Source organism: Mustela lutreola, chromosome 14 (assembly GCF_030435805.1).
Source record: "Mustela lutreola isolate mMusLut2 chromosome 14, mMusLut2.pri, whole genome shotgun sequence".
Classification (NCBI taxonomy): domain Eukaryota; kingdom Metazoa; phylum Chordata; class Mammalia; order Carnivora; family Mustelidae; genus Mustela; species Mustela lutreola.
In genome coordinates this window covers 48,280,842-48,292,992 of record NC_081303.1, presented here as the reverse complement: position 1 = coordinate 48,292,992, position 12,151 = coordinate 48,280,842, and the positions used below count along the sequence as shown (strand labels likewise).

General features: G+C 40.4%; 1 protein-coding gene across 9 annotated transcripts in view; it reads right to left on the bottom strand.

Annotated features, from left to right (window-relative positions):
- The window catches only part of PPP1R12B (protein phosphatase 1 regulatory subunit 12B), a 221,067-nt gene that overhangs the window by 77,418 nt on the left and 131,498 nt on the right, over window positions 1–12,151 (bottom strand). For all 9 annotated transcript variants that reach the window (XR_009347436.1, XM_059146021.1, XM_059146015.1 and 6 more), the window contains 3 exons: window positions 11,311–11,500; window positions 11,113–11,225; window positions 10,008–10,049 (listed from right to left, as the gene is read on the bottom strand). Coding sequence is in view for 8 of the 9 variants with exons in the window: in XM_059146021.1 (XP_059002004.1) it covers window positions 10,008–10,049; window positions 11,113–11,225; window positions 11,311–11,500 (345 nt within the window). In the remaining variant the exon portion in view is untranslated. The remainder of the gene's footprint in view (window positions 1–10,007; window positions 10,050–11,112; window positions 11,226–11,310; window positions 11,501–12,151) is intronic.

Sequence of the window (12,151 nt, the reverse complement as noted above, 5' to 3'; positions counted from 1 at the left end):
TGAAAAAGAGCTGTAAATCCCACACTAAGCTTTTTACCTCAATCATGGGGCCAGAACTCTGACATTAGCTAAGCCTAAGCCATGGTTAAAACTCTCTAGCCATGCTATCAACAGAAGAAATGAATACTTTCATAACTAAGGTAACTCTTAGATTCCAACTGAAAGAGAAACAATGATTCCAGGAGGCTCTCTGTAATCAAAGCCATCACAGGACTGACTACTTTGATAAAAGAGTTGGACCCAAGTGCTTTGAAGACAATGCCATGAGATTGTCATCATGGTAATGATGGGGTCCCAGGAATGCTCAGGTTGGAAATGATCCTTTTACTTAAAAATGTCCTTAGTCAATCTTGAATATGTTTAACAAAACAAAATAAAACAACTTGGGGAAAATACCAGCAGAAAACTCACCAGAATGTTAAACAGTAATTTCCTTTCAGTGGTATAACTTTGGACTATTCAGTGGTATAACTATTTTCTTGTTCTTTACCGTACAAAGAATCCCCTTTTATAACAAATATTTTCTGACAGCCTCTCCCCATCTTTATTATCCTGAACTCACAGATACAAAACTTAGCCCAAATCATTTAAAAAAACAACAATAGACTATGAAGAGAAACAAAAATTTATAGTGAAATATTTATTTCAATGTATACACTCTTGGGCTAATAGTACTAGAAAGTATAATGAAGTAATCAGAGGCTTGGACCCCTTACAGATAGCCGTGAAGAACAAAGTCAGATGCAGATGTGTTTTATAACAATGCCATTATACAAATGGCAGTGCTATCAGGAATGAGTAAAACTAAAACTACAGTTTTTCCTCCGTTCAGATGGTGGTTGAATTTTTAGATTCCCTCTGCCATAAAATGTGAATTTCTTCATAAAATCAAGTTTGGTTTTATACTCAGATAACAGATTTCATCTCTGACTGTCCAGGAAGGTAGTCAAAAGTCAAGCAAGCTACAGGGACAACTGTCATACAGGACATAGGAGGACATCTAGCATCTCTGGCCTCTGTCCACTGAATGCATGTAGACCATCCCCCCATCACTGTGACCCATCAAGTATGCCAATGAATGTTTATAACCTCTAGAAATGCTCATGCTGCTGCTTTTGAGAACCCTGCGTTACACTTTCCTATACTTAGTATATTTTCTATAATGACATATATTGACTTTATAGCCATAAAAAAAGTTTCAGTAGAGTTTCAAGCTCATCAGTGTCTCTCCAACAAAAAGACAGAAGGTCACAGGTGACTAACACAAAGCAATACCTTGAAGGCAGTGGGAAGCAGAAGAAAGAAATTGGAAGAAAAGCAAAAGGTCAAGAGGTTAACTGTACTTTCTTACTAGTTGATAAACCCTCCACATCTTTGGATAAGAAGTGTGAGCAGGGCCCAAACAGATACCTCGAAGGTCAGTTTATTCTATCTCAAAAACAATTTCTGACTAGAGCAGAATTCACTGATGTAATGGGACAATGGGTCCAAAAATTACAGGGTCTCAAAGGAATACATGTGAGCTTTGATTACTGAGATTTCCTTGGCAACAGCACGACCTAAAATTAATAGAGGCCTTAAAAGGAAGATGCCAAAAGAAACTTTGCTGGTTTATATAGCTTGGGCTAGAGCAAGGCACAGTATGACCCATATATAGAAAATCACAGCATCTGCAGTATTTTAAGAAACTATAGTCGCAAAGCAAGAGCAAATGTACAGTGAAAGGAAAGATCCTTCCAGGCTAATGTGGAGTCAACCACTAGAGAAGATTCTTTACTGCACACTGGATAGAAGGCAGCCTCCCCCACACAGCGTTGGTTGGCTGCCAAGTCTCAATCTTCATCTCCTTCCTTGGGACTGCCCATTGTCATCAATTGGTCAAATCCAGGACGGCTTGCTTTTCTTCATGTGAATGCTAGCCTGCTCCCACAGGACTGTTTATAATAGCCATCACTTATTAAATCTACCCTTCTTTTTAATATCCTTATAAGCATTTTTATGTAACTAAATTTCTCAGACTTCTCAAAACCCTCTCAATTTGGGGACAAACTACTCCGTTCTCTTCGTGTTTTGTTTTGTTTTGTTTTTTTCCTTATCTGGCTAAAGATAAAGAGGCAGAGGGAGGAAAATCTGTATTTTCTTATCCTTTCACTTGATTAAAAGAAAGAAAGTCTTGCTTTAAAAAACACACACACAAGACTGTGGCTGTTACATGGTATACTGTGAAAAATACGACTTTCCTACATAAATAACTAACCCTGCTAGCTCTGATGGCTCACCTACACTGTCTTTAAACTTAGTCAAACTGCTGTTCCATCTCGACAGTGCCGTCTTGTCCGGGACATACCTTACCATATTAGGTAATCAAGCCCCAGAGAGAGAGGAAAGCAAAACAGTTCTAGGATTTTACCTAAAAGGAGAATGGCAAGGATACTGCCCCGCGGTGGAGAGCAGACAGAAAATCGCTGGATGCCCTCCAGCAGATTAAGGGGCTTCACAAGATTAAGTAATAAGATTTTAAAAATACTGCTTGAGAGAGGGGAAAAGACCCAGCAAATAGCCAGAAGCAAAGCTGTGGAAAAAAACAGAGCAAATAGGCAAAGGCGCTATTATTTACTCAAAGAAAGAGTGTGTGCTGGCGGGGGAGGGTGGAGTATGGGAAGAGAGTAAACATCTATAAAACTAGAACTGTTGGAGTAATACCGGCAGAGAAAGATAAATGGGAGGGGTAACTGAGGCACAGAAATGAAAGCTTGCTTGATTGACAGAGAAATCTGCAGGAACTAGACTTGGTCAGGTACTCAGAGAGTTCCCAGCTAAACTGGGAACATTTAGTTCTTCTTTGTTTTATTTAATTTAATTTATTTATTTGACAGAGAGAGAGAGAGAGATCACAAGTAGGCAGAGAGGCAGGTAGAGGGGGAGGGGGAGGTAGGCTCCCTGCCCAGCAGAGAGCCTGATGCGGAGCTAGATCCCAGAACCCTGAGATGAAGGCAGAGGCCATGACCTGAGCTGAAGGCAGAGGCTTAACCCACTGAGCCACCCAGGCGTCCCAATGTTTAGTTCTTCTTTCTTCCCTTTCTACTCATTACTTGTTTCTCCTACTCCAGCAACCCCCTCGAAAACTTCTTTCTCAAAATTCATCAGGTACATTCTCAGGGCACGGACATATACTGGAGTCAGAAAGGAGCCTGGTTACTTCCCTGACTCTCCAAAGAACCCATTCTTTAGGGATAAATGAATACATAACTTCCAGATCACATGACTCTAAGGTCAAGGAAAGTATTCCCAAAGTCTTATACTCACGCAGATTTACGAACCTACAGTTTGGAAGATAGCATGAATGAATCTCAATCATCTCTAACTATTTAATGTATTTCTTCATTTTCACTTTACAACTTTAAGAGGTAGCTACTATGATTATCCCTACTGTACAGATGAGGAAACTGAAGCATGTGAGTTTCAACTTATCCAAAGCAGTTATGTGGCCCAGGGAGTCCATCTAGATCATGGGTCTGCACTCTTAACTAGTAGGGGATACATAACAGACATAAAAATACACCTGAGGGCAGTACCACAGCCATGGACTAGGAACCCAGCTATGTGATCCTGGCAAGTTACTTAATCTCTCTGGGCTTCAGTGGCTATCTTTAAAATGAGAAGTTTAACTACTTACTAGAAGTGTAAGTCTCTTTCAGTTCTAAAATTCACTCTGTAATTTCTATTCTATATATCACAGAGCTAACTCAGAATTTAGCTTATGATACCACTCAGAAATAAGTTTTTCAAAGAAAGTCTCTTATTCTTAAATGGAATGGAAGTGCTAGTTATTCAAAGATGTAATAAAGCTAAGGGAGGTTAAGTAAAGCAAAGGAGACCAAAAGCTGAGTCTACTTAAAAGATCACCTGCAATATGGTTATCAATAGAATTCTTCTAATTTAACCAAAAACAGTCATATTCTCAGAGTGAAGTGCTAGGATTCATCAGTTTCCTCTGTGGTTCTTCCTCTTCTCACTTTGAATTTTGGAGTGCCCCAGGGCACTTTGGATTTTCTTTGGATTTCTCTGTCAACTCTCATTCTCTTGGTGATCTCATTCAATCTCATGGTTTTAAATACAATCTACATATTTGCTGACATTCAAGTTTGTATGTCCAGTCTGGACCGCTCACCTGAACTCCAGACTCCAAACACTAAGTCTCTTCTTGACATTTCCAAGTGGATGTCAATCAGACATACTAAATTTAACACTCCTAAAAGCCAAACTATAGGCTTGCTCTTCCCCCACTAAATTCATTCCTTCCACAGTCTTCTCCATCTCAGTTATGAAAACTCTATACTTTCAGTTGCTTTGGCTAAAAGCTTCAGTGTCAACCTTGATCACTACACCTCCCCACAACCCCAGGCTTTTTTTCACTCTATACCCAATCTAGCAGCAAATTCTATTCATTCTAATTTCAAACTATATCCTGATTCTGAAAACTGCTCAGTATCTTTAGTACCCACTATCACTTTGGTCCAAACCGCCATCACTTTTCCCCTGGATAATTATATGCAGCCTCCTGACGTCCCTGCTTCCACCCAAACCCCATTAGAGGGCATCCTCAAAACAGCAGGCAGAGTAACTCCTTAAAATATAAGTATCATCATGTCACTCTTCTGCTCAAAACTCTACAATGGCTACCCACTCACTCAGATCAAAAGCCAGAGCCCTTAAAATGACTTATCAGTCTATGTCATTTGGGCCCTTTTGCCCATTCTGCTCTGCCACATCGTTCTTTTCACCTGTCCTCAAGCACATCAGGCACACTTCCGCCTCAATCTTTGTAAGTGCTATTCCCCCTGGCTAGCTCCAGAGTTTCAGATGATGTTCAATCTAGGTCCAGATGATGCTTTCATTTGACCACCCTACTTAAAATTCTCATGTCAACTTCCTATCCCACTCAGGCATTTCTGATTCCTGCCTATTCTACGTGGGTTTACCAAAAACACTTACTACCTTTTCACCTACTACTTACTTCACACCTTTATTTATTGTAGATTTCCTCCACTAGAATGTATAATCCATAAGAGCAGGGCTTTTCATTCATTGTTGCATCTCCAGTATCTAAAAAATTGCCTGATTATAACATGTTACTTAAAAGTACTTGCTCAGTGAATAAATGAGAAGAAGGTTATAAAGGGAGAAGGCAGGACAAAATGGGAAATGCATTTAGTGACTTCTGGTAGTAGAGACATTTCTGAGGCCAAGTGGCTCCCAAGGCAAGTTTCATTTTCTGTTAAAACTTAGTTCAAAACCAAGCTTTGGCAGCAAGTCTCTGTATGGTTTCTCTTTTATGTAATATGAAAATCTTACATTTAATAGCTTGCTTCTTTTGGAGCAATTTCCCAACACATCTATCGACTAGCAGGTCACCATTTATCTTTTTTTTTTTTTTTTTTTAAAGGTTTGCTTATTTATTTGACAGAGAGAGAGAGAGATCACAAGTAGGCAGAGAGGCAGGCAGAGAGAGAGGAGTGAGGGGAAGGAGGCTCCCCGCTGAGCAGAGAGTCCGATACAGGGCTGGATCCCTGGACCCTGGGATCATGACCTGAGCCGAAAGCAGAGGCTTAACCCACTGAGCCACCCAGGCGACCCAGGCCACCATTTTTACAAGACAGATATCTTAATGTTCATGAATTAGTAATTCCTTAACAATATCTCCTTTACCAACGCATTGTGAGGGGTGATTAGCAATCAAGATCTACTGGTTCCATTCTGGACTGGAAAAATGACATTGCTAATTTTGAGGTGAGGTGTCAGTGAATTTGTTCGGATGGAGTGCTACCTGATTGGCCTAAAGCCAACAGGGATGGAGGGAGGGCGTGGACGGGAGGGAAGCATTTTGTATGGAAATTCTTACTATGTCAAGGACAACAGAAGAATGCTGCTATTCTACCTACCAACTGAATCTTGATACTCAGAGGAGGCTTTTCAGTTGTCCTTCAGGAAGACATTCCTTCACTCAAGGAAGCAAGAAGCTACTAGCAAGTCAATTTGAACACATAATCTGTTGAGTAAAAAACTAAATGGATCAACAGGGAATGCAGAAGGATATAAGCCCTGATTGCAGGTCTGTTTCACTTAGGTCGAATAAAAAGATTCCCTCATGTGGGGCACAGGGTAATCAACTAGCAGAGCTTTCAAGTCCGTGAACACTTCTTAACTTCCCTGGGCCTCAGTTTTCTTAACTGTAAATGAAGTCCCTAACCCAGGTTATCTCTCTAAATTCCCAAAAGTTGGGAGGCAAGTAACTTTAATACACTGAGCTGGGTTCTTTAACAATTCCTTTAAAACTAAAGAATCTGTGTTCTGTTCAAATTTTTTAGGGCACTACTCTTGTTCTCCAGCATCTTTTCTGTTGACTACTTACGCCCTCTAGTGACACACTTAATTATACAACAGAACTGGCTAGGGAAACTGTTCCAGAGGAGTAAAAGGGGGAAAACAGCAAGAACGCAGTAGATAAAATCAGTGTTAAGCAAAAGAGAAGCAGGCCAAAGATGTAGGTAACAAAACAAAACAAAACAAAACAAAACAAAACAACAACAAAAAAAACAAAACCAAAACAAACAGCTGGAAGGAAATCAAATGGCTATCACTTTCTGCAGTGTGGCTATGACTATGCCGTCTAGAACAAACACTGTAAAGGAATTACCTCTAGTAATTACTTACAGTGAAGAAAACAAACATGCTCCTGAACATAAAAGTTTTTTCAGGTATGACTGGAATACCCTTCTTCCTCACATTAAGATCTGGATACAGTCTCTTTTTCATTTAGCAAGATAAAAGATTTATTAAGACTTCTGGGGGCGCCTGGGTGGCTCAGTGGGTTAAAGTCTCTGCCTTTGGCTCAGGTCATGATCCCAGGGTCCAGGGATCCAGCCCTGCATCGGGATCTTTGCTCAGCAGGGAGCCTCCTGCCCCCCACTCTCTGTCTGCCTCCTCTGCCTACTTGTGATCTCTGTCAAATAAATAAATAAAATCTTAAAAAAAAAAAAAAAGACTTCTGGGAAGTCTCTATTACATACCTAATATGGATAATTAACAGATGTGCTTTGAACACACCTGTCAAGGAGGTGCTAAGACATCAAATTATATATTGTCAGTCTCACCTGTTCATGGATTTACCAATGGAGATGGGTTCTGACTAAAATCATGGAGTGTGTTGGGCTTAAGCGAAGTCCTCAGCCTTCTAAGTATCATTCCTTGGTGTCACCACCATAGAAATGCACGAATGGTCTTTCTCCTACCACACAATTAAAAACAAACACCAGGGTCCTTCCTGGCAATAAATGATATGTGTATATAAATGCTGATGACATTTTTCTAGCACAGGTACACATAAAGAAGAAATGGATTTCAATGATACCAACAGAGATTTAGATTAAACAACAGAGAAGTTTTCTTAACCATGTTGTTGTTACTGATAGATGGGCGTGAGGGCAAAGAATCTTCTTATGAAATCATTTAAGAGAAGGAAACAAAATCTGTACTTATTTGGAGTCATTTTAATTCTAACTCTCTAACTGGAACATAAGATAGGGATGATAACCACTAACGTTTCCTTTCTACTCTTAAAATGAAATATGACTGTATGATTCCTATATATTTAGTTCAAAAACAGGCAGTATTAATCCATGGTGACAGAAATCAGAAGAATGGCTGCCTCTTGGGACAGGGAAGGGGGCATGAGGGAACTTTTCAAGGTGATGGAAAAATTTTATATCTTGATTTGAGTGGTGTTCACACTGGTGTATACAGTTGCCAAAATTCATCAAATCGTACACCAAAGATCTGTGCAGTTTATAGACTGTAAATTATATTTCAAAAAACATATATGCCAGAGTCTTGGGAAGAGTTAATTTTAAAAATACCGACACTACTCTTTAACAACAGGCTAAGAAAGAGAAGGGAGCTGTCATGACCTCAATAGCAATATATAGTCTTACTGAACCAAAAACCAAGAAAAGAAAGAACTGGCCTGGCTTCTCAGTAGTATCCACGCTCATTAGCTAACAGTGCCAATTCAACAGAATGCCCCCTCCTCGGGCTGGCTCAGTTCTGCTGCCCGATGGAAGGACATGGAGGAGGGGGAGAAAGACTGGTCCTAAGAGATCACTGATTGTCTTGTAGTACAACCGCACCTTATGCGGCCTGGTGTGTTGGTCTGTGGGTCCACAGGATAATGGCATCATGCCTGCTCGTGTTAGAAGAGAGTACTTGCGAGAAAAACAGGTGTTTTTTGGCTTTTTGTTTTCCCTCTTCAGTTAAATTACCTTCTAGAGATAACAGACTGTTCATTCTTCTCTTAAGATTCTTGTTGGAGTCCGCTTGACACATGGCAGACACTAATAGATGCCTCAAGCAATTGAATGAGTGAAATGTTTTTCAGTCTGACAAATGACTTTCACATCAAATCTCAATAGTCTGTTCTTCCTCCAATCAGAAAAATTTTTCTATAATTTTCATTCAAGGCCTGAGATGAAATTCTCTGGGAAGCACTGCATGAAGAACATTCTAGCTTTCCTAACCTGTGCGCTATGTCAGGATTTTCCCATGCCAAGTGGTTTGGAAAGGTGGAGTCACAGATTTTCACTGACAAAAGACATTCTGTCACAACAAAGCCATTCTTGTTGTCATTCCCTTTATGGATTTAATGGCCCCTATAACTCTCTAGGAATTACAGTCCATTTTAGTGCTCTGTAATTTATTATTCAGATTCTCTCTTTAGGTATTTTATAATTCCCCAAAGCAACTTCCCTACATTCACTCTTTATGTCTCCAAAAGCCCATTCCAGCTCAGTGAAGAACTGAAGAGTTGCTGTTATTTATGCAAGTGTAGGAATGTCTTTGTGGTACTTCGACCGACACAGCTCCTCTTTGTGAGTCCACCTGGCTTTAACCAAGGGCGGGCAGTTCTCACCTATGTCACCACTAGTCGTCTAGGCATTGCTTTCTTGGAAGGCCGTACTGATTGCTTTGCATCTTGACTAAAATACAGGCAGGTCAATGACATAATGCAGTATTTCTATTTTCTCTGCTAAGAATGCATTAGTTGTTGATTTTCAGTATGGTTTATCAAATACATTCCTTTTTTTTTTTTTAAGTGGGTGCCACACTGGGTGTGAAACCCACTTAAGATTCTCTCTCCCTTGCCGTCTGCCCAGTCCCCATCTTTTAAAAAAATAAAATAAATTAAAAAAAATAAATAAAAGAGTTGGACACTTAGCCAACTGAGTCACCCAGATGCCCCTCAAATATATTCTAAGAACCTACTTTCAGCTAACTGCAGAATATAAAAAGGCCATCTTTTTACATAATTTCCAGTAGAAACGTACATGTAAGTCTCAATTCATGTAGTCAAAACCAAATTCATTCTTCCCTCAAAAACAGTACTGATAAGGAAACCACTAACTTTCTGTCATTTTTGAGTGGCTTTCAGGAACCTGGAATGTCAGGAAAGCTGGGCCCAGGCCATCCACTACAGAGAGAAGTTGGATGCCAGGCCTGAGTTGTATAAGAGTCAAGGGTTTAACCTCATTTCAAAGTCAAATATAAGTGACTTTTGGATTGTGCGATGTTTACATTCTTCACATGTATGTAAGTATAAATCCATTAAAGAAATAGTATCAGTCTTCACTTTTCTTCCAAAGACTTCAAAGTACTTTCTACAATCCAGTAGCGTACTCAAAAGAGAGAAAAAGCAGACAGATCCTAGATCCTAGACAGCTCCTAGAACTGTATTGGGGATCAGCAGAAGACATAGAGAAGTGCAGGAAACCTGCTCAAGAGCACCTGAGACCATGTACCGCCAACTAACACCTGCCCCATCTCTCAGAGCAATGTCTATCTCCAAATCCTCCTGTAACTCAAATCTGCATAGGGCCTGCTCTTTTCTCTCAAAATTGTATGCACGTGAGAGAGGCTGAACCGAAAGGGACATGCCTCACTGGCTTGCCACTTACCAGTGCTGCTTTTACCTCTTCGGACACGTCAGCTTCATCCCCCTGAAAAGGGAAGAGGGAGAAAAACAAGAAGACCATGGTTATAGACCTCCTTGAAAGCAACAAGGTCAGCTCCCATCCATTATGCATCTCGGCATTTCCAACACAGGCAGTGAGAACTGACTGCCAAGTGATGCTCTGTTACTGCTGTTTTTAACAGCCACCAGAGGCAGACAGAGCAGGAACATCACCTGTCATCAAAAATACCACATAGGCCACAGCAGGAAAAGGGGTATCTTTAGAAAAGACAGAACTTTATTTCATCTCTGTCAATAGTTAGTAGTCTATCGGGGCCTATAAACATGAGATACTTTTATCTTAAAGAATAGATTCTAAAAGATGACTATTACTGTTTCATTCCTTGTCTCCCTGAAGGTTTCATCTAGTTTTCAAATGAGTCATTGGTAAGCAGGGACATCTTGATTCTTGGTCACTTCCTTTTAAAAAATGCCAATAACAAAGTTGAGTGAAACGGGCACAGAGTAAGAGGGTAAATGAAAGTACTGAATGTGCCTGCAGTTTGTAGGCACCAGTGCACCTGCCTTTATTTTAAAGTTGAAGTTAATCTGTTTTATATGTATTTTTTTCTTTTTTCCTCTAAAAGAGTAAAATTGGGTCAGATGAACTTGTGTTACTAAGATTTTAGTAACACAAATCCTTGAAATTCTTGTAATGCTCCTAAAATAGTTCATTAGAACCTCTGGTTATATGGGAAAATACTATTGTCTAACTATATGATTTTCTGGGACTACTAGGGAGAATTGCTAATATTTGACAAGCTTATTCCCTTGTTATATTTGCTTACATAGTTGTTATAGATTTCTGGTCATTTCATTCATCACCTATTATTTACTGAGTGTCTACTTTGTGCCTGGCACAGTTCTAGGCACTGGGTATCCAGCTAAGAATATATGAAAGGAGTCCCACTCCAGGGTAGTCTTTCTTCTCCTTCCTCAGTAATATTTCTTGATCATCTGCAAGATTCATCGGACCACATGGGACCCTCAAACAGAGGATGGCAGCCATGGGTGATGTGATATGTCCCATCCCGGACCAATCTACTTACATCCTTTGTCCAGAAATTGATGCCCGTGCCTCGCCGTCGTTCCTTGGCCCGCCTCCTCTCACGGATGGACAGTCTATTAGAGGACTGATCATCCACATCCGCTTCTTCACTCTCTGGCCAGAGAGAAAACAAAATGTGATCTCAAGAAGTGGGGGCATGTACATGAGTGGGGGTCGCATATTCTGAAGCTCTACAAACCATTTTTGTCCATTTCCTTTGCAACTGCAGTGTTTGTGGTGGTCTCCGAACTCTCAGAGTCAGGGACTGAAGATCTGCTTGTCCGTGGCAGATGGGAACTGGTGTAGAGAGACGGCCTTGATGCAGAAGGAGACACTGGTGTTGAGGGTTTGTCTGGCTGAGCCGGATACCTCAGGCGACGATAGACAGGCTGGAAATAATCCATAGGCTGAGATGTTAGAGGTCAAATCCAACCAAATGATAAGGATAGCAGGCTTATAAACAATGGGCTTTTCCTATACCAAGAGGCTTATTAATAGTAGATGCTCAGTAAATAGCTACTGAACTGAACTAAAGTTAGTTAATTAGCCAGAAAGGAAACAGCTTCTAGATTCCTATCTGATAACATCATCATGTTGACAGAAGCCCAGGAAAAATTTCGAAAAATTTCCCTAAATTGACCAAAGGGTACTCTGTAGCATTAACCTTGTTAATAAAAATTCCTTTCATTTTGGAATGAAAATAAGAAGGATGATGATCTGTTTAAGATGGAGCGCTGAAAAGCAAAGTTTACAGAGAAAAATAAAAAGCAGCTTGGGAATATGAAGAAATAAGACAGTAATCCGAGAATAGCTACCAAGTCTGAGCAGTGTACCAATTTCTGAATACTCTACAAGCCTGCCATAACCAGGCTTATTAAAACTTAAAAAAAATTCCTGGGTGCCTGGGTGGCTGAGGTGGTAAAGCATCTGCCTTCAGCTCAGGTCATGATCTCAGGGTCCTGGGATAGAGTCCTGCATCAGGCTCCCTGTTCAGTGGGGAGCCTGCTTCTCCCTCTGCCAATCTCTCTCTCTGTCTCTCA